Here is a 22,937-nt window from a genome sequence, read left to right on the forward strand (position 1 = left end):
AAGTACGATGAGAGTTTCGAAATGCGCGGAACCAGAGGAGCCCGTAAAGCCATTAGAGTCACCTCGACTATCAAGTGGCAACGGGACTGGGATAACTCTTCTAAGGGTAGGTGGACCCATCGGCTGATACCGGCTGATACCATGGGGAAGTTCACTTCCATTTGACACAGTTCTTGTCAGGCCATGGCTGCTTTAGGTTGTTACCATTCTGGTGCGTTCACCCTAATTCCCCAGTCCAGAGCAAGAAAGCGCAGAGAGCAGAAGAGTATACTGCTGTTCAGTATGAACTCAAAGAGAGTAAACCGCTGTAAAAAATATTTAAATTAGCCACTCCCAATAAACCAACTGCCACTGCATGAGGAAAGGAGGGGTCTTAGGAGTCTTAGCTACTGGGTAAGAAGATCACTCTTTTCAACTCCAACCGTCATAGTGATCGGATCAAGTCTACCGAAAGATAGTTAAAAGTTAAAAAGTTCCCTAAGCTACAAACGACAGCATCTTTGCTGCTTTAAGAGTGGTAGATATCACATCCAGTTTTTTTTTAACACTTTATTAAAGTGTTTTTTTAATTTTAAAATTAAGTTCAACACATTACCACATCCAGTGTTTTTGGAATCATTCAGAGCATTCGAGCAATCATTGAGCATTGCTTAATATATTGGAGTCAGGTATGAAACCAAAGAAAACCCCAGTAGCATCACCCCTTCCTTAAATGCCCTGTCCAACCTTTATTAGGACCCATCGTTACTGATCGCAGAAGTGTGGTTCATCCACCAGCGCCGGATTTGGTCCCCGTACGGCCAATCACGCTTGCCCCTTAGTGGGAAATCGCACCGCGTCGTAGAGCGACATCGTTCACCGGCAGCCATCTTGGCCGAAAGGACCACGTCGTTTGGTCTGCAGTGCCTCCAGAGTACTCCGCCCGCCCAACCCATTCTATCTCGAGCATCCCGTCATCGCTGGCCAGCCCTACACCTTACACGAGACACGCCACACAGTAAGTCATAATAAAAATAGTTACTAAAAGTGAAATCGCGGTGTAGTGTTTCTTTTTTCCCTGATCAGCAGAATAGTGAAGAGCCGGCTCTGGGAAAAAAGGTGCTTGTAACCCACCTCAGACGACTTCCGTGGCCGTGACCAGAAGTCAGGGGTACCCCAGGTAGCGAGGCCCTCTGGCCAAGTCACCCTAAAAAATAGTATTGGTTTTTTAACAAGGTGGTACCTACATAGGTTTGGGCATACGGACTGCCCAGGGGTCGACGAAACTGCCGAGCACGTACTATTCGTATGCCCTTGTTTCGTCGATGTGAAGAGCGGAATGTTTGAGGTTTGCGGGAGGGACACTACCTCGGATAATCTTATCCAGAGGATGTGTCAAGAGGTTGAAAAGTGGAACGCGGTCTCGACCGCTACCACTTAGATTGCCAGCATTTTGCAGCGCAATTGGCGCGCCGAGCAGCAGTCGGATAGCGCCGACTAGTGGGTAGCTAGTCTGGAGGGCGAGGTACTAGCGGGCGAGGTTTCGTCTGACCCTCAAAAATAGACCCATGGCTTTGCTATTTTTCTTGCTTAATTTATGTGAATTTTTAAATTTTAAGTTCTTCACTCAGTGATGGCTTTGTGGAAAACTGGCTGTAAGTAGTGGAATCGGACTTGGGGACCCTTTGGGAGCTCTATTGTACAATACGCTCGGCATATGGAGTTTCGAACTAAGACAATTGGGCGATAACGTGATTACTTATTGCATTAAATTTATTCGTGATCTTTTGAATAGCATGCATGTGAAGAGTAAGAGGTTCACATAAATGTTGTTTGAACTGGTATGCTACAATTTTTTTATGTTGCGTCCATCGAAAATATATTCATCAATTTCAGGACCGTGGTTCAACTGACCTTCGGTGCGACTGTTATAAGTCATCGCAATTTTGCAATATAATGGTTTATTTATACGATTATAATGAAATACTCACGTGAAAGTTACTCCACTTGTATCCTCCCTGAATTGTTACCACCTCTTGGTATTGAAGTAGCCTTCTAATACATGCAAATTCCTAAAAACTAAAACACAAACCATCTGCTCCACCTCAGCGCTCGCTTTCCACATATTCCCTGACGATTATCGGAATGCGATTGTGCAGCTCCCGAATGGTCAGAGCTTTCAGCGTCGACTCGGGCCTCTCGAAGGTTACGGTCGCGATCGTTGCATTTTCATAATGCCAGATGAACTCAATATCGCCGCAGTCATCGAAGCGAGCATAAAGATCACGCTCGGGAACGGCTACAACAAATTTGAAGTAAATATCGTTGCTGATGTTTTTGAACAATGAACCTTGGACTCGGTAAAATACTTACGTTCCGACATTTCCACAATCACGCTGTACCCGTCCCTGTTTGCTGGCTTGCGGCAGTTCAACGCCACGCGTAATCGCTTACCACTGATTTTGACCCGGTTCATTTCCAGCGCCCGGAACGCATCCTCCCGCTGATGGTAATCTATGTACATTTCCCCGAATTTTTCCAACAAGCTGAAATCGCAGAGCACGATACGTCCGTAACGGGCGAAGGTGGCCTTCAGTTCATCCTCACGAACCCCATTGGCGATATTACCGATAAAGACTAAAAACCACAATCCATTCAGATATCATTTATTTGTATCCCCTTCTTTACACGCAACTTACCGCACTGATCGGTTTTCCCCTCGCGTGGGCGTCCCAATTGTCTCATCTCACGCAATAGCGATTCCGGTGTTCGGGTGCTCGTCACCGAAGGCCGATTATAGCGCCGGCCTCGATCAAGCGATTTCGATCGGCGCCGCGATGAACGGTCCCTCGATGATGATCGATCGTGGCGTCGGTTGCGATCCGGTGATCGGGAACGGCGACCCCTGGACCGGCTTCGGCGGTAGTTGTACCGCGCGCGATACTCACGGGAGTGACTGCGCGAGAAGCGACGTTTGCCACGGGATGAACTTCGACTGCGCCGTTCTCGAGACAAACTCTTCTTTTTAGGAGGCTGTTTCGTCATTTCCTGTTCGTGGCGTTCACGGGAAAGAGAGCGTGCTCTCTCGGCAAGCCACAATTTCTTCGCTTCGAGTTGTCGCTGGATGTCGGTGCACTCTCTGTCGAGCGCCGATTGGCGTTCGCAGAGAGCAGTGAACTGCTCTGACTTCCGATCGCCACTCATACGCAACTGAGTCAGTTGACGGGTGACGTTAATCTTTTCAACGCGAATCTGCTGGATTCGGTCATGTGCTTTGCGATCACTTGGCGAAACTGAACGCTCACGGGACCGACTGGACCTGGACGGGCCGCCCACATCGACAAGCTTCTTGTCCAGCAGATGAAGACGATTCTTGATTTGTAGTTCTTTTTCGCGGATGTAACTTTCAATACGGTTCATTTCTTTGGGAGAAACCGCGCGGGCCGAGTTGAGATCATCTAACTGATGGCCCAACTCCTCGGTGGGATCGTACGTATCCTTCGCTCGGATGTTTCTCTTCTCGGCCAGGTATTCTCGAAGATCTCCTTGCTGCGATGCTTCTGGTTGAATACGATGGATCGTTACGCTGGGAACTGGTAACGATAGGGGTCCTCCGATAATGGTCGTGCCTGGAGCCGGTGGTTGTGGCATGAATACACTTCTAGTGACAGGAGGAGGAACCATGGCTGGCGGGCCGTACATGGGTCCTCCTGGAGCCCAGCCTTGAACGAAATCCCTCGGTGGCCCTCCTAGTAGCATCATGTTTGGAGCTGGAGGGTTGGTATAAACTAGCGCCTGCTCACGTTGTCGCTGGTAGCTGTCATCGTACACTGGATCAAAACGTGGTTCCTCGAATTCGTGTATAAAATTCGCATGGTTACGTTGATAAACGTGGTCCGGTGCGGGTTGATCATCAACAATGTCCATATCGACGGAGTGCCTTCTACGCATAGGAGAACGTTTTGCACTTCGATCGAAATCTCCTTCCCACTCGTTCGGTTCATCCCGCCGGTGTCGGTCATCCCGCGATGGAGAACGACGGCCTCTGTCCTCGTTAATGATGCGACGCTGAAGAGCAATCAAATCATCCATTGGGATCGGAGGATCTCGACGAGACGAGTTTCTGCGTCGTCTAGATCTTTTCTCCTCTTTGCGTTCCGGAGATCGAGCTCGCGGTGGACTACTCGGCTGGACAGGAAGATCTTTCGCATTCTGTTGATTCATCACATCCCGATAAACTGACAATACGAACGAATAACGATTAGCTTGCGGACCAGTAGATTACCGAACCAAATACTTACGTAGCGCCTTCACGGGATTTTTGGCTAAAACCTTAAGCTGAACAATCTTCTTGGCCGTTTTGGAATCTCGGCAGATTACCAAAAATCTCCTGTGATCTACTTTGTCCACAAACGTTATCGCTCCATGTCCCACCAAGCTGTTATACATTTTGGTAACAGAGATGTCATCTAAAACGATAGAAAAACAAAGGCCATTCTCGTTATTTAGAGCACGATTCTCCAACAGATAAAAATATAATTCAATTACCTTGCTGGCACTCGACCTCCACCGTTTCGAGCGAATCGTACTTCGGCCTCTCGCTTGCCATGTGTTTGAAGATGGGATAGTTGTTGAGCGGTCCCTTCAGGCGTACGGCGTTGAAGGCATCGACGAAGGAGCAAAAGTTGGCGTACACCTTCCAGGTGTTGGTATCGTACGGTGATTGCTCATGGCGCATAGACGTCACGAACGCTATGCTGATGAAATGGCGCCGAAGTTCTTTGAGCGTCGTCCGGACCGGGCAGTTGTGGATGACGACTGTGGGTGGAAGAACGACGCAACTGTTGATCCAAAAGGTACTTCTCAAGCCGAAAGCCAAATGTCCAGTAGATGGGCATTTGGTTTCAACATTGATAGATATGTCCCGCGATGGTTACTAACTATACTGTCCGCAAAAAGCAAAACATAACTTGTAAAATGTTTCGGAGATAGGATCGCATTAATAGATAACAAGAATCAACTATTATAGACATAATGAGGATCGAAGAAAATAAACAAATAAAACGGGCATTTTGGTATCATATGACAAAGATTGATGAGCAAAAGAATTATTTATTATAATCAACACTGTATTTCTCATATGTATGCATTTCACAGCTTTGGGATCTAAGTTATTCAAGTTATTATGGACGTAACGCCTTTTTTTGCTAGTTGTGATAAATAATTTTCTTGTTCGTTGGAATGAACTTTATTAAGAATACCTACCAATTATAATTTTATTTAGTTTTGCGTAACCGCCTTCTGTTGTTATCGTTGTCTCGATCACCTCCTTCAGACACCTTATTTCTTTTTAAACCGTGAACCTGTTGATTTTCTTGTCTAGCCGAATAAACAGTGGAGCCACCAATGCTAGACGAAGTGAAAAAGACTATTCGAGAGCTAAAGAACGGTAAGGCCGCTGAAAAGGACGGCATCCCGGCTGAGCTTCTAATAGGTGGGAGTGACCGGCTGAAAGAAAAATCCACCAAGTGATTGCAATGATTTGGGAGGGAAAATAAATCCCTTCGAGCTGGCTTAATGGTCTCGTATGTCCTATCTACAAGAAAGGGCACAGACTCGATTGAGCTAATTATCGAGGTATAACACTCCTCAATACTGCCCATAAGGTAATCTTCCGTACATAGATTAATGAGAAAATGTGCAGGTTGAATATCATACGCCGATTCTTCAACTTCAGCATAATGAACGTCCATAGCCCACGCTCCGGGAGCACCGATGTTGATAAGGACGGATTCGAACGTGAGTACGACAGCTGACATGGACACGACGTCAAAATCATCACAGGAGATTTAAACGCTCAGATTGGCCTGGAGGAGCTCTAACCGACTATTGGGAAGTTCAGCGCCCACCGGCTGACGAACGAAAATGGCCTGCGACTAATTGATGTCACTACCTCCAATTATATGGTCATTTGCAGCACCTACTTCCAACACAACCTTCCGTATCGGTTCATCTGGAGATCGCGGATTACATGGACATTGTCGGCCGCACATTTACAAAGGTGGTAGAACTGTACACCCGCCTAAAACGTGAAGCATCAAAAGTTGAACTGGTGGTGAATGCATCAAAATCAAAATACATGCTAGTGGGCGGAACCGAGTGCGACAGGGCCTGTCTGGGAAGCAGTGTTACTATAGACGGGGATACCTTCAAAGTGGTCGAGCAATTCATCTACCTTAGATCCTTGCTAACGGCTGATAACAATATTAGTCGTGAAATATGAAGGCGCATCATCTGTGGAAGTCAGGCCAACTACGGGCTCCAGAAGAAACTGCGGTCAAAAAAGATTCACCACCGCACCAAATGTGTCATGTTCAAGACGCTGGTAAGACCGGTAGTCCTCTACGGACACGAAACATGGACAATGCTCGAGGAGGACTTGCAAGTACTCGGAGTATTCGAGAGACGGGTGCTTATGAACATCTTTGGCGGTGTGCAAGAAGACGGTGTCACTATGGGGGATCCCCATACAAGCGAGCGGTCAAAAATAAAATTGGACTTTTAAAGTGATTTTCCACTTAGTTTTAGCTGTGTATGGTCGAAATAGCATGAATATACAATTTCCAACCCCCTTTGGGGATCGTCTATGAATTACGTAATTATTTTTTCATAGGTTCGATTAACGTGACAAAGCAAACCTATTTGGGAAGTTGAAATTTCGTGCGTTTTCTTAAGGAGAAGGAAGGCTGTACAAAACTAAGTTCAGCAATTTATGGACATTATGGCGGCGATCATGTTAAATGACATTAATTTCATGACATTCCGTGATATTTTTTGTTCTCACTCTCATGCCTCACAATTTGTATTTAGAACAATTTGTTTGACAAAGTACTAGGATCTGAAGGATCATAAAGCATTAAATGTTAATCAAATAATCAGAATTGAAAATAACTTTTGAAAAAGGGTATTAGCAAATTAGAAATCGCAATCCCATGACATTTTTACGTGTACAAGTTATTCAAAAAATGAGATTAATATATTCTCAAAAATGTGGACATTCATTGTGGAATGTAAGAATGCTCCATTCTTCCGAAAAGCAAAATTCTTTTAATTTAAATAACAACACTATTTGAATTACTTTTGATTTGTTTTCATGATTTCTACAAGTTATATACAGCATCATTCTTTTTCTGTGTCAAGGTTTAAGTCTTCAATGATATTTTCTTCAATTCCATCAACGATGGAAGATGAGATAAATTCATCTAAAGTATTAGAAGATAAAGAACTTTTGAAAATCTTCAAATATTACAAAATTACGCATGGCATAAGAATAACTAAGTGAAAAATTTTTTTCCAACGTCTCCTCGTTATCCAAATCGAGCTTAAAATGGATCTGATTCATATAAGGCACGAAGGAAAATGTCAACATTTGCCTCTCTTGATCATTTTCTTGCATTATGAGTTCTAAATTTCTTCAACTGTTTATATTGACTTTCCGCTGGTTGTTCAGCCAGTGAACCTCAAAGTGTAGATGAGTGAATAAATATTTCCCTACCATTAGCCAGACATTCATGAACACTAGCAGGAATTTCATACGCTCCGTTCTAACTAAGATATTGTTCGTCTTTACTCTTGCAATAAACATGTCGGGAATTATTGATTCCAGGAGATTTATAAATATTTACATATTATGAAATCTCATATTTAGTTCTCCATCAGTAGCTAATGAATAGCTCAGAAAATTAAGTTTAGAGAATGACTCAAACCACTCAAGCCCCAAACGCATTTCAGCGGAATGGCGACGGAAACAGTAAAATTTGACAGGAATTATATGAGCGAACTGTTAAATCCTTCCGTTACCGTTGTGCTGCATTGCATTGGGGTTTTATTCATTACTCCTTTGAAAAGTTAATTAAATGAGCTCAAATGGTTATAAATAAAGTCGAAGTTATTACCAATAAATGTATTTTGACCATACCCTTTGAGCGCATAGTTCAGTCTGACCCATTTTCAATAGGAAACGATGGGACTAGATTTCCCGTCGAATGAAACTTGTTGCGAGAAAATCGGACACAAATAAGTGTCTAAATGGCGATTGCGTTCTTTTGCGCACATACATACAGACGCGCATGCACACACATACAGACATCACCTCAATTCTTCGCGCTGAGTTAGTTGATATATACCACTAGGGGTCTCCGGGCCTTCTATCAAACATTCGTTTTTGGAATGAGCATTAACCTTGGAGTACGAGAGAGGCAAAACACGGTAAAAAACAAATGAAAAAAATCAGAGTGACTTAACTCTGTTAATTGCAAATACTGGCAAGAAATTCTTTCAGGACATTTTAGTCGAAGCTTTGTCCTTGATGTGTATCATAAAAGAACCCAGGGATTCCTGAGGAAAAAAGTTCTTCACTATCAAAGTTGAAAATAGCGTCGTTTTTGAAAAAATATTGCTTCCGCATTTTTTCAATTTTTTCACAGTGTAACCATTAGTTTTTGCACACCATTTAAAAGCTTATACAATAACCTTTGTAATGATGTATTAACATTGAAGAAAAACATTTAAAAAATATTTCAATAAATAGTTGAAAATAAAATATTTTTTCAGAAAATTTGCTAACTTTTTACCCATTTCTGACTTTGCCACCTTATATCTTTGGAACTAGTGCACCTAGAGACTTCAAATTCAGAATTTCTCTTAATTAGAGTATTGACAATGGAGAGAAAATATTTTAAAATAATTCGGAAGACATGACATTTTCGATTAATGACCGCCCGAAATCCTATAGTGGGTGTGTGGCGCCGAAGAATGAACCACGAGCTCGCCCAACTCTACGGCGAACCTATAGTATCCAGAAGGTAACTAAAACTGGAAGGGTACGATGGGCAGGACATGTTGCTAGAATGCCAGATAGCAACCCTGCGAAGATGGTGTTCACTTCCGATCCGGCAGGTACGAGACGGCATGGAGCACAGCGAGCGAGGTGGGGAGACCAGGTGCAAAACGACTTGGCGAGCGTGGGGCGCATTCAAGGATGGAGAGATGCGGCCTCGAACGTGTATTGTGGCGCAAATTGTTGATTCATTGTTATCTGTTTAGATATAAACTAAATAAATGAATGGGTTTTAGAAGTTAAAAACATGTGAGATTTGATAGGCGAAAAGGATAATTGATCCATTTTCTGATGCGGATGCCAGATTGATGTTCCAGAGCCTGACAATCTCTATCCATGACCAAAATCAGCTATAGCTGGGTTTTAAGAGTTAGAACTTGTGCGATTTGATATGTGGAAAATATAAGTAATCCATTTTCTGATGCGGTTCCGATTATTGATTCATTTTCAGTTTAGGTTAAGTTTCCAGGTTCCCAACTGCATACGAATCTCAAACTAAAACGAACGAACGATTGACATACGATGACCACATAACTAGCGTTATATGTTCCTTGATTATAAAAGCGTAAGCACGACATTGTTCTCGTCACTCTTTCGAAGGATGCTGAACGACCAGCTACCAGCTCCGCTGTATTTGAAGCGTGGTAGCCACCTAGAGGACCAGCTCCGCTTCGATCCGGGTAAGCGGGTGGCTCCACCCCCGGTGCACAGTGGTTAAAATCCCGAAAAACGTGATCGTCAGTTTTTTCGGTATGAGATCGTTTTTTAAATGGCATGGTATGTTCAGCAAGGATGTTACATACATCAAGGGGTATCATTTGAGAAAATTTCCTTTTTGATTAATTCACCTAAAAGTGAAATAGAAATTTTATTTTTTTTCAAAATTTGTTGGAACAACATGGCGTCTGATAGATTTAGTTTGAAAAATGTATTGGAGGGTAATTACTTCCTTCTGTGGGGTTTCATCCCACGAAACCAGTACGCTAGACTGTTGCTTTCCCTTCTAAGCTAAGCTTTAATTATAAATATTTATCTTAAAGGTACCAAAGAATGACTCGAACATGTAAAAATTAAAGTTATTTTTCCAAAACAAATATCTGACGAGGATACAATGATATACAAATAAAACCTACTGTAATAGAAAGCTTTGAAGTTTCTCTTTTGAATGTGCATTGATTTGGCTGCCACTTTTTGCAACCTTGCGAGATATTTTTGTGTGAAAAATGTGTAATTTTGTTCGTAAATCTCGAATTTCCTTCTAACAATTAAAAATATTGTTATGATTGTTACCGGCCAATAGTCGTCACAATGTGGAGATAATCCTAAATAAGGACCAAACATTATTTAAAGGCACTAAGGTAGGAATTTTGCTAAATAAAACTTAGTTAGACACAAAATTTGATAAAACTGTTAAATTGAAAAATGTATTATTATTTATTCAGACTAAGGCCGAAGTGGCCTGTGCGGTATATAAGAGTCTCCTCCATTCGGCTCGGTCCATGGCTACACGTCGCCAACCACGCAGTCTACGGAGGGTCCGCAAGTCATCTTCCACCTGATCGATCCACCTTGCCCGCTGCGCACCTCGCCTTCTTGTGCCCGTCGGATCGTTGTCGAGAACCATTTTCACCGGGTTACTGTCCGACATTCTGGCTACGTGCCCGGCCCATCGCAGTCGTCCGATTTTCACGGTGTGAACGATGGATGGTTCTCCCAACAGCTGATGCAATTCGTGGTTCATTCGCCTCCTCCACGTACCGTCCGCCATCTGCACCCCACCATAGATGGTACGCAGCACTTTCCTTTCGAAAACTCCAAGTGCGCGTTGGTCCTCCACGAGCATCGTCCAGGTCTCGTGTCCGTAGAGGACTACCGGTCTAATGAGCGTTTTGTAGATTGTCAGTTTGGTACGGCGGCGAACTCTATTCGATCGGAGCGTCTTGCGGAGTCCAAAGTACGTACGATTTCCAGCCACTATGCGTCTCCGAATTTCTCTGCTGGTGTCATTTTCGGCAGTCACCAGTGAGCCCAAGTACACAAATTCTTCTACCACCTCGATTTCGTCACCACCGATGCAAACTCGCGGTGGGTGGCTCACATTGTCTTCTCTTGAACCTCTTCCTATCATGTACTTCGTCTTCGACGTGTTGATGACTAGTCCGATCCGCTTAGCTTCCCTCTTCAGTCTGATGTAGGCTTCCTCCATCTTCTCAAAGTTACGTGCCATAATATCTATGTCGTCGGCGAAACCAAATAGCTGGACGGACTTATTAAAATTGTACCACTCGTGTTAATCCCTGCTCTTCGTATTACCCCTTCCAAAGCGATGTTGAATAGCAGACACGAAAGACCATCACCTTGCCGTAACTCTCTACGCGTTTCAAAGGGACTCGAGAATGCCCCTGAAACTCGAACTACGCACATCACCCGATCCATCGTCGCCTTGATCAACCGTATCAGTTTATCCAGAAAACCGTGTTCGTGCATTAGCTGCCATAGCTGGTCCCGATCGATTGTATCATATGCGGCTTTGAAGTCGATGAATAGATGATGTGTGGGCACGTTGTATTCGCGGCATTTCTGCAGTACTTGGCGAATGGCGAACACCTGGTCCGTGGTGGAGCGTTCGCCCATAAAACCCGCCTGGTACTGCCCCACGAACTCCCTTGCAGTTGGTGCTAGTCGACGGCATAAAATTTGGGAGAGTACCTTGTAGGCGGCGTTCAGCAATGTGATTGCGCGGTAGTTGCTACAATCCAGCTTATCGCCCTTTTTGTAGATGGGACACACGACACCTTTCATCCACTCCTGAGGCAAAACTTCCTCCTCCCAAATCTTGGTAATGACCCAGTGCAGCGCTCTAGCCAGTGCCTCACCACCGTGTTTAAACAGCTCTCCTGGTAGTTGGTCAACCCCAGGGGCTTTGTTGTTCTTCAGCCGGCCAATCTCCTCCTGGATTTCCTGGAGATCCGGAGCCGGGAAAATTATGTCCTGCGCGCGTTCTCCCAGGTCCATCACCATACCGCCATCTTCGTCAGCCACATCGCCATTCAGGTGTTCTTCGTAGTGCTGCCGCCACCTTTGGATCACCTCACGCTCGTTCGTAAGAAGGTTCCCGTTTATGTCCTTACACATATCAGGCTGTGGCACGTGGCCCTTACGTGAACGGTTTAACTTCTCATAGAACTTTCGTGTGTTATTAGCGCGGTACAGTTGCTCCGTTTCTTCACGGTCTCGATCTTCCTGCTGGCGCTTTTCCTCCGGAAAATCGAGTTTTGTCTGTTCCGCGCCTGTTTATATCGTGCCTCGTTCGCCCTCGTGCGGTGTTGCAGCAATCTCGCCCATGCTGCATTCTTCTCTTCCACTAACTGCTCACATTCGCCGTCATACCAGTCGTTTCTCTGATCCGGGGCACCGTGCCAAGTGCAGCGGTTGCGGTGCTACCAATGGCGGATCGAATATCTCTCCAGCCATCTTCAAGAGACGCTGCGCCTAGCTGCTCTTCCGTTCCGTTGAAAAATGTACGTACTATAAAAAGACCCCTCCACCGGGGTATACTATTGACGATTAAAGGTTGCATGAAGAAGAAGAAGTCGAAGGATGATATTTGAAAAATATTGCACGGGGAAGCATACGGGAAGTTTTTTAAAACTCTTCTCAAAAATTCTAGGAGCAATTTAATTAAAAACGGTTAGCAGTACGGGGGCAGCAGGGACTATGTCCAAGGGCTTGACGATCCCTCCCCAGGCCATCTGCGAGTTGTGGCGCCTGCCTAGGATGTGGTGGGGTTTGACAGTGGGCCCTGTTAAACCTCTATAAAAGCTGCATGTATCCGCAAGTAGGCTCCGCCAAAGCGACCGTGTGCCGCTCAAAGCGCACAAGCCCAAGTCCTGGTGTTAGGTGGGACGCTAAACAGCCCTGACACGACGGCCCTCCAACGAGACAGGAGGTTTGCGCAGGCCCAATAAGCCGCCTTTAAAAACAACTATTACGAACGACATAGAAGATAATACGACTCGATACAATCGGCAACGACTTAGGCGACGAATAAAGGATCACGATTGGAAGCTTGGAACATGAAACTGCAAGTCGCTAGGCTTTGCAGGTTGCGATAGGATAATCTACGATGAATTACATCCCCGCAACTTCGATGTCGTAGCGCTGCAGGAAATCTGCTGGACAGGACAGAAAGTGTGGAAAAGCGGGCATCGAGCGGCTACCTTCTACCAAAGCTGTGGCACCACCAACGAGCTGGGAACCGGCTTCATAGTGCTGGGAAAGATGCGCCAACGCGTGATTGGGTGGCAGCCAATCAACGCAAGGATGTGCAAGCTGAGGATAAAAGGCCGTTTCTTCAACTATAGCATCATCAACGTGCACTGCCCACACGAAGGGAGATCCGACGACGAGAAAGAAGCGTTCTATGCGCAGCTGGAGCAGACATACGATGGATGCCCACTGCGGGACGTCAAAATCGTCATCGGTGACATGAACGCTCAGGTAGGAAGGAGGAAATGTATAGACCGGTCATCGGACCGGATAGTCTGCATACCGTATCGAACGACAACGGCCAACGATGCATAAACTTTGCAGCCTCCCGCGGAATGGTAGTCCGAAGCACTTTCTTCCCCGTAAGAATATCCACAAGGCCACATGGAAATCACCTAACCAAGTAACGGAAAACCAAATCGACCACGTTCTAATCGACGGTAAATTCTTCTCCGACATCACGAACGTACGCACTTACCGCAGTGCGAATATTGAATCCGACCACTACCTCGTCGCAGTATGTCTGCGCTCAAAACTCTCGACGGTGATCAACACGCGTCGGAGTCGTCCGCCGCGGCTTAACATTGGGCGGCTACAAGACGGTAGATTAGCCCAAGACTACGCGCAGCAGCTGGAAGTGGCACTCCCAACGGAAGAGCAGCTAGGCGCAGCATCTCTTGAAGATGGCTGGAGAGATATTCGATCCGCCATTGGAAGCACCGCAACCGCTGCACTAGGCACGGTGGCTCCGGATCAGAGAAACGACTGGTATGACGGCGAATGTGAGCAGTTAGTTGAGGAGAAGAATGCAGCATGGGCGAGATTGCTACAACACCGCACGAGGGCGAACGAGGCACGATACAAACGGGCGCGGAACAGACAAAAATGCGCCAGCAGGAAGATCGAGACCGTGAAGAGACGGAGCAACTATACCGCGCTAATAACACACGAAAGTTCTATGAGAAGTTGAACCGTTCACGTCAGGGCCACGTGCCACAGCCTGATATGTGTAAGGACATAAACGGAAACCTTTTTACGAACGAGCGTGAGGGATCCAAAGGTGGCGGCAGCACTACGAAGAGCACCTGAATGGCGATATGGCAGACAATGGTGGCGGTATGGTAATGAACCTAGGAGCACGCGCGCAGGACATGCGACTTCCGGCTCCGAATCTCCAGGAAATCCAGGAGGAGATCGGTCGGCTGAAAACAACAAAGCCCCTGGGTTGACCAACTACCAGGAGAGCTGTTTAAACACGGTGGTGAGGCACTGGCTAGAGCGCTGCACTGGGTGATTACCAAGGTTTGGGAGGATGAGGTTCTGCCGCAGGAGTGGATGGAAGGTGTCGTGTGTCCCATCTACAAAAAGGGCGATAAGCTGGATTGTAGCAACTACCGCGCAATCACATTGCTGAACGCCGCCTACAAGGTACTCTCCCAAATTTTATGCCGCCGACTAACACCAATTGCAAGAGAGTTCGTGGGGCGGGATTTATGGGTGAACGCTCTACCACAGACCAGGTGTTCGCCATACGTCAGGTATTGCAGAAATGCCGCGAATACAACGTGCCCACACATCATCTATTTATCGACTTCAAAGCCGCATATGATACAATCGATCGGGACCAGCTATGGCAGCTAATGCACGAAAACGGATTTCCGGATAAACTGATACGGTTGATCAAGGCGACGATGGATCGGGTGATGTGCGTAGTTCGAGTTTCAGGGGCATTCTCGAGTCCCTTCGAAACCCGTAGAGGGTTACGGCAAGGTGATGGTCTTTCGTGTCTGCTATTCAACATCGCTTTGGAGGGAGTAATACGAAGGGCAGGGATTGACACGAGTGGTACGATTTTCACGAAGTCCGTCCAGTTATTTGGTTTCGCCGACGACATTGATATCATGGCACGTAACTTTGAGAGGATGGAGGAAGCCTACATCAGACTGAAAAGCGAAGCTAAACGGATTGGACTAGTCATCAACACGTCGAAGACGAAGTACATGATAGGAAGAGGCTCAAGAGAGGTCAATGTGAGCCACCCACCACGAGTTTGTATCGGTGGTGACGAAATCGAGGTGGTTGAAGAATTCGTGTACTTGGGCTCACTGGTGACCGCCGATAACGATACCAGCAGAGAAATTCGGAGACGCATAGTGGCTGGAAATCGTACGTACTTTGAACTCCGATCGAATAGAGTTCGCCGCCGTACCAAACTGAATATCTACAAAACGCTTATAAGACCGGTAGTTCTCTACGGACACGAGACCTGGACGATGCTCGTGGAGGACCAACGCGCACTGGGAGTTTTCGAAAGGAAAGTGTTGCGTACCATCTATGGTGGGTTGCAGATGGCGGACGGTACGTGGAGGAGGCGAATGAACCACGAGTTGCATCAGCTGTTGGGAGAACCATCCATCGTTCACACCGCGAAAATCGGAAGACTGCGGTGGGCCGGGCACGTAGCCAGAATGTCGGACAGTAATCCGGTGAAAATGGTTCTCGACAACGATCCGACGGGAACAAGAAGGCGAGGTGCACAGCGGGCAAGGTGGATCGATCAGGTGGAGGACGACTTGCGGACCCTCCGCAGACTGCGTGGTTGGCGAAGTGCAGCCATGAACCGAGCTGAATGGAGAAGTCTTTTATGTGCAGCACAGGCCACTCCGGCCTTAGTCTGATGATAAATAAATAGCAGTACGGGGTCGGACTTTCCTTCTACTGCATGATACACGCAATTTTTCGATTTCAAATTTTATTCTATGATATCATACTTGATAGTATAAGGAAAGTCCAACCCCGTACTGCTTTCCGTTTTTAATTAAATCGTTTCTAGAATTTTTGAGAAGAGTTTTAAAAAAATGTCCGTATGCTTCCCCGTGCACTATTTTTCTAATATCATCCTTCGACTTCTTCTTCTTCATGCAACCTTTAATCGCCAATAAAGAGCACCTATCTCGATGGGATCACCTGATGCATGCGGCACGACTCTTCTAGCCGAAGGGTGGGACACGGTAGAAAGCGAAAAAGACGGAAAGCAGAGAATGGAGAAAAAAGCCAGGGGAGTTAGTTAGCGTTGGTTCATGGTAAGGGATAGAGTACAGACAAACAGACGTAACAGCTCGAACATTTTTCTGAAAAATCTATCGCCCAACTCCACTACTACCATCTTGTTACACGAAACAATCTTTTGTATGACATTGTCACCAGAAGGCGCTAGAGTGAAATGTCAAACTCGAAGAATTACGACGCTAGCGCCTCTAGTTGTGAAACGCGCAATAAATCAAATTCAAATTAATCGTTGAAGTCATGTTCGATGGTTATTTCACTAGTGTTACGTCTGTTTGTCTGTGGATAGAGTGTTGGTGGTGGCCAGGACAATTTCAGTGACGAGTGACCGGAAAAGTTTCAAGCCGTCGAAGGAACATCGAAAATCTTTTTCCGTACCAGTGGCCAATGAGCCCCAATAGTTATTTCGTTGGATCACACGCGGCGGAATAGAAGAACCAACGATATTGAGGATCTGGTCCACAAAGGTCCGGAGGGTTCGCCCACGCTTTTGGATCCAATCCAATGTGTTCTCTTTCCGTCAGCGGGTAGGAGCAAAATGGAGCCATCGGAGTAGAAGGGCCATTCGTTGAGCGCCACCACAACGGACGCCATCTTGAAACTCGTGACCAACCAGCGAGGATCACGAAACGAATTTCCGCAAGTCACTCTATAAGAAGTTCTCGAAAGTTATCGTCCCAGTCGCGGAACCTTGACGACTCAACCGACATCGACCCGCAGGCGCTGGTACGGATCGGGAGAGTGAGGAAAATAGGCCTCCCTTCGTCCTTTGCGTCCCTTGCTTCGCAGAACCTTGATGACTCAACAGACATCGTCACGCAGACACTGATAAGGATCGGTAGATAGAGGAAGATAGACCCCCTTTAGGTACTCTACGTCCCATACTGCTGCTGCAAGAAAATCCGGACCCAATCGGGGTATCAAAGGACCCATCGCACCAAGAGAAACGCACCCACCCCCCTGGGGAAAAAGAACACGTGAGATAATGCATGTACATTCTGACCCATTTCTATATACCTATCTATAAACGTAAGGGCCCCAACGGTTCCTGTAACGGCCGCATCGATCGCTAGCATGTTCTAAAGTATGTTTAAAACCAAAAATTGTTAAGTAAAAAGATATATATGTTAAGCGTTTCAATAGATAGCCGTAGTGTCTTTGATAAAGTTTTTCTGTACATTATTTCTGACAACTTTCTCAAAGACACCATTCTGTTTCAACAAATCTATATAGGGTAGAATACGGCATTGGCAGGGTGCGACGGTTGTTGGCACCCTCAACAATATTTGCGTTTTCCAGCAAACATACGCTATTTATGAACATAATTATGATTCAATCACACAATTTCATGTCTAAGCTTTCATTTGAATAAGTTGTTTGTGTAAAAGTAGCAAGATTTGATGTGTTAATCACCGAAACAAATTTGCACGTACGAAATCCTTGCTATTATTGCATTGCCAAAGAAAGCAGCGCACGAAAAGCAAACTGTTACTTACTTTTTTGGATCGCCTGTTTCTCTTCATTGCGTATGACACGACAAATTAAGTACGTAAACTATTTTTTACACTTTATCAACACTTGATTATCACCACAAAGAGCAAATTTATGCAATATTTGCTGTATTTTTCACTAAATAAAATCGGGACTGTTCGTTTTCTTTGACAGCAGCACACTTCGGAATAGAGCGAGAGAATGTGTTTGTGAGCATATCAAACACACGCTAAAAAGATACCACGCACAATTCTATGTGATTTAATTTTAGCAAAAATACGAACAAAATATCCGGCGATGGCATTTATTTAAAAAAAAAATTAAAATACAAATGCTTCTATTCAGATTTGTACGCAGACCATGAATTATATCAAAGTGATAGCCACACCATAGTATTTTAACCCTTATGTCGTGGATGACAGGACCGTTTTCCATTTGCAACTTCAATACTTTCCAAGCTCTTAAAAACAATCATAACCATTCCCGTTCCTACATAGCGCATTTCAACCATAAATAATTGCCTACTTTTAGGGTATTATCTATTATTCAACTGTGAAACGTAGTGTAAGAATGGGGTGGCTCCAGCGGCTGGATAGGACAGTGCTGCCCATTATTCATATATGAAGACTCACGAGGTGGAATATATTGTTAATATACTATACTACCAGAACTGACGAGCTTCGTTTCATCTAACATTGATTAATTATATATTTTTTACATTATTTAAAAGACGATTAAGTATTCGAAATTTGCAAATTTTGATTCCATTTTTTGGATTAACTTTCGATTAAAGCAGAAATTTGTATTTCATTTGTATGGGAGCCCCCCTTCCAGAAGAGGAGGGGTCTTATATCATCATAAGAACCCTCATCGTTCCCAAAAACCTCTACATACAAATGTTCATGCCGTTTTCTAGTCTATAAGGGCAGACAGACAAAAATTCATTCTTATGTGTATAGATTTGGTTTTACGTAGTTTACGTCGAGTGGTCGTATCTTGTACACAACCACCATGATTTTTTTGATGAAACAAACATATCATGTAAGGATCGCAAAGAGCAAGTTGTATATTTGAAACTGGTTGATAGACTTTTGCTACGACTCTAAGGCATTACAAAAGACAAAAGATGTAAATCTTGGCAGCGGACAAAAAGCATTTAAGTTCCCTTTTCCAAAATGGCCAACATTATTCAAATAGTTTGAAAATATTGAAAGTTACGATAATATCAATATCTGGGTACACGGGTACCCTATCTGCCATTCACGTCTGTTTTTTGTTAGCCGCATAAGGGTTAAATTTGTTTTACAATGTGTTTAAATGCTTTTGCCTATATGTCTACATCACATAAAATTGATGCCAAGGCTAAAAATCCATGTTTTGTTTTAAGCCAATTTGATAAACAATAAAGTTTGTTCCAAAATTGAGTGAAACGAGATGAGCGTGCGGCCGATTAATATGAATGAATTTTACTACTGGAGGATATAAACAACCAGCATTTAGCACCAATACATTACCAGTTTTCTACTTCCATGTCTAGTTGCTAAAGAGAGCAAACTCATTGCTGATAATAGAAATTGCTATGCCAATAGAAGAAACGTTGACCTGTTACTTTATATTAAATTTACTGAGTTTGTGGTAAAAGCTGTTATATTTAGTGAACAACAATCATCAAAGAAAGAGCATACAAATGTATACCAGTTGAACTATACCTGTGTTTTAGTGTATTTATTCATTATTTTTATCATTCTATTTGGCGAATGTCTTAGACTGCCAAGAATAGGTATTTTCCCTAATAAAAATGAGTTCAGATTTCCTTCCTGACGATTTACCTCGCGAACGGGTTGACCGATTTACAAGATTTTCCCCCCAATCGCTTCGTTTTGGGATCCGCAAGGTTTGTATATACAAAAAAGTTGATGAATTTAACGGGGAAATGTAAGAAAAATCATTAAAACACAATTTTGGGTCAGCTGTTGAAGAAAACAAACGCACGGAAATCGATCTAGGGTGCGGTACTGCAAATAGTGCATTGTGACATTTTCAACACCCGGGCAAAGCTGGGTTTCTTTCGCTAGTTTAGAAAAAAAAATCTATCTCACTTTTAGGTGAAATAATCAAAAATAAAATTTTCTCAAATGATACCCCTTGATGTATGCAACATACTTGCTGAACATACTATCAAGGATGTTATCGATCATTTAGTAATTTGCGTTCGATCAGTTAGTAGTTTGTCAATAACTCATTCCAAAAGCTGAATTTCAAAATGTGTTGTATGGTGGACTTCTAGTGCGAAGGTTTTTCTACAACCCTGCCTAATGGTTCGTTGTTTGAATTCCACTATTAACGGAGTAATAGCTATAGTTTCAGTAACCTAAACTAAATGATAACAAAATTCCAATCATTTAGTTTAAGTTACTGCAACTAGCGCTATTACTGTATTATTAATTGAATTCTTAAAACGAACTGTTAGGCAGAGTTGTAGAAAAACCTTCGCACTAAAACACGATTTTATACCGAAAAACCGACGATCACGTTTTTCGGTATTTTAACCACTGTACGGTGTTCGAAGCGTGGGAGCATCAGCAGCGAACTATGGGAGAACAGCGGGTGGCGCCGCTTTGTATCGTCAGATTACGACACTAACCTCGATCAAATTGCGAGTTTTTCGGTTCTCAAAACTAACATTATTTATAAGAATCAGGATAGGATAAAAATTGTACTAGAAACATGATTTCGGCTTTTTAGCGCTTTCCAGCAAATGAGCCTGACAAATAAACGATAGATTTAAAAAATATCTGATTGAGACAAAAAATTGAATAATATGTGTTTAAAACTATAAACTAATCTAAATTAATGATTTTGTGTGTGTTACTTCTACGTGAAGTTAAACCATTTACAATTATATGGTAATGCTAATATCATTTTCCCAACTTAGACGTACATGTTCATGATAGAATTAGAGGCGAAAGTATAGAATTGATAGTTCCGTTATTATACGGCAGGCATGAAGAATGTTTTTTATAGAAGTCGATTTGAAAGCGAGCGGAGGGCAATATTTGTGATGGCACATATCACACGACCTTCCTTCTGCCAAGCTCACTGGCCAGTGGAGATATATCAGCTTCCACACTGATATTCTTCCCTCCCCCTTCATACGGGAGCTTGGCAGAAGGAAGGTCGTGTGATATGTGCCATCACAAATATTGCCCTCCGCTCGCTTTCAAATCGACTTCTATAAAAAAAAAAACATTCTTTATGCCTGCCGTATCCTAACGGAACTGTCAATTCTATACTTTCGCCTCTAATTCTATCATGAACATGCACGTCTAAGTTTGGAAGATGATATTAGCATTTCCATATCATTATAATCTAATATCTTTTTTGTTAAATATCTTGGCTGTGCGTATGCACAGCACATGTTTCGAAATAGACAAATTGATATGAAATTTGCGAAAAAGAATCCACGTGTCTTGGAGGGACTCGAACCCTCAACCTCCTACTCTCTAGATAGGCGTGATAAGCCCTACGCAACAAGACCACTTAAAGGTCACGTTTGCGGTAAAGCCATCAGAATCCGAGTACCAACCTCCACCGCGGTTAGCTCTCTTTTTTGCAAATTGAATATCTTTCGGATAGAATGCGAATCAATATCATCACGCCTATCTAGAGAGTAGGAGGTTGAGGGTTCGAGTCCCTCCAAGACACGTGGATTCTTTTTCGCAAATTTCATATCAATTTGTCCATTTCGAAACATGTGCTGTGCATATGCACAGCCAAGATATTTAACAAAAAAATGGTTTTCGTACGGCCGAGTTGCCGAATAATATGCAATTAATTATAATCTAATAGTTTGAAAGCCCCCATTTGAGAGGCAGAAACGAATTTTGTTCGATAGAAGCTCCGTAGCAACAGGCTTGGACGCCCCCTTCAAAGCGGCTTGTAAGCATGCTTTCAAGAGGCTCAGGGATCATCTTTCCTCATTTCAAGAGGCTTGGAATCGTCCTTTCAAAAGCTTAGAATCTTAGAAGCTTCGTAGCAACAAGAGGCTCAGAGACCATCTTTCAAACGGCTCGGAAACCTCCTTTCAACAGGCTCGAAAGTCTTATTTCAAGAGGCTCGAAATCCTCCTTGCAAAACACTCGGAAGCTATTTTTTAAAAGCTCAGAGACCACCTTTCAAACGGTTCAAGAGGCTCGGAAGCCTTGCTTTCAAGAGGCACGGAAGCCTACTTTCAAGATGCTCACAGACCACTTTTCAAACAGCTTGAGAGCATCCTTTCTACAGGTTTGGAAACCTCCTTTCGAGGAGCTGGGCTGGGAAGCCTCCTTTCAAGAAGCTCAGAGACCAGCTTTCAAACGGCTCGGAAGCAAACTTTCAACAGGCTCGGAGGCCTTCCTTCAAGAGAATCGGAAGCCTTTCAAAATCCTCAAAGTCTTGTAGGAAGCTTGACGCATAAACTTAATTAGAGAGTTGCACGGAAAAACAAAAATTTCAGACAACTTTTTAGATAAAAACCATGTGAATAATGGAGAGCCATATATCCTGTTAGTTCTAAGGTCCGTTTTCCTCTGATGAGTTACGCTTTTTTGCCTTTCTCGTAGGGTACGACGGGGCGAGATGAGCACCCTAAGAATGATACTTAATACCTTCTCAGCAAACATGTCTTTCTATATTACAATACAGTAGTTCTTTTCTGTTGCATCTTATCTAACATTTAGACTACAACGCGAATTTCAAAAAGAACGGTAATCCCGATCAATGTGACTTAACAAAAATTCTGTTTTTGACTGGTTCAAATATACTACCGGGCAAGAAGGGCACCCTTCTAAAAATCAATGTTTCTAAATGAAATATATTAGAACACCAATATTAACAAAAAATAATAGCTTTTAATGCGCACTGTATTAAAACAATTAAACTGTTTTTGGGATCGATAAGTTATTATTTTTCATTGATACCATCAAAATTACATTGAATAACAAAAATCAGTTTAAAATTTCAGTAAATTTGATAATTTACGTTACACAACAGATTCAGCGCACAGTAAATTATGATTGTAGGTTGTCCAAAAGAGTTTTAGTATTTCGTGTATTATTTGATTGTTTCAAAATGGGGTGCTCATTTTGTCCCATTTGAGATAAATTATTCAAATCTTACTAAGCATGGTCAAACATTTCACTGTGAATGTTTTCAACGGCCCTAAAATATGCTTTGAAGTCATATAAAATGTGTA

General features: G+C 43.7%; 1 protein-coding gene across 1 annotated transcript in view; it reads right to left on the bottom strand.

The window, feature by feature from the left end:
• Positions 1-1,977: 1,977 nt before the first annotated feature.
• The window catches only part of LOC134203832 (uncharacterized), a 36,183-nt gene continuing 15,223 nt past the window's right edge, over positions 1,978-22,937 (bottom strand). Inside the window, exons 3-7 of the mRNA XM_062678683.1 lie at positions 4,528-4,797; positions 4,281-4,448; positions 2,679-4,217; positions 2,353-2,616; positions 1,978-2,278 (exon numbers count right to left, since the gene is read on the bottom strand). Of these exons, the coding sequence (XP_062534667.1) occupies positions 2,085-2,278; positions 2,353-2,616; positions 2,679-4,217; positions 4,281-4,448; positions 4,528-4,797 (2,435 nt within the window). The 3' untranslated portion in view covers positions 1,978-2,084. The remainder of the gene's footprint in view (positions 2,279-2,352; positions 2,617-2,678; positions 4,218-4,280; positions 4,449-4,527; positions 4,798-22,937) is intronic.

Source organism: Armigeres subalbatus, chromosome 1, assembly GCF_024139115.2.
Source record: "Armigeres subalbatus isolate Guangzhou_Male chromosome 1, GZ_Asu_2, whole genome shotgun sequence".
In the NCBI taxonomy this organism is placed as follows: Eukaryota; Metazoa; Arthropoda; class Insecta; order Diptera; family Culicidae; genus Armigeres; species Armigeres subalbatus.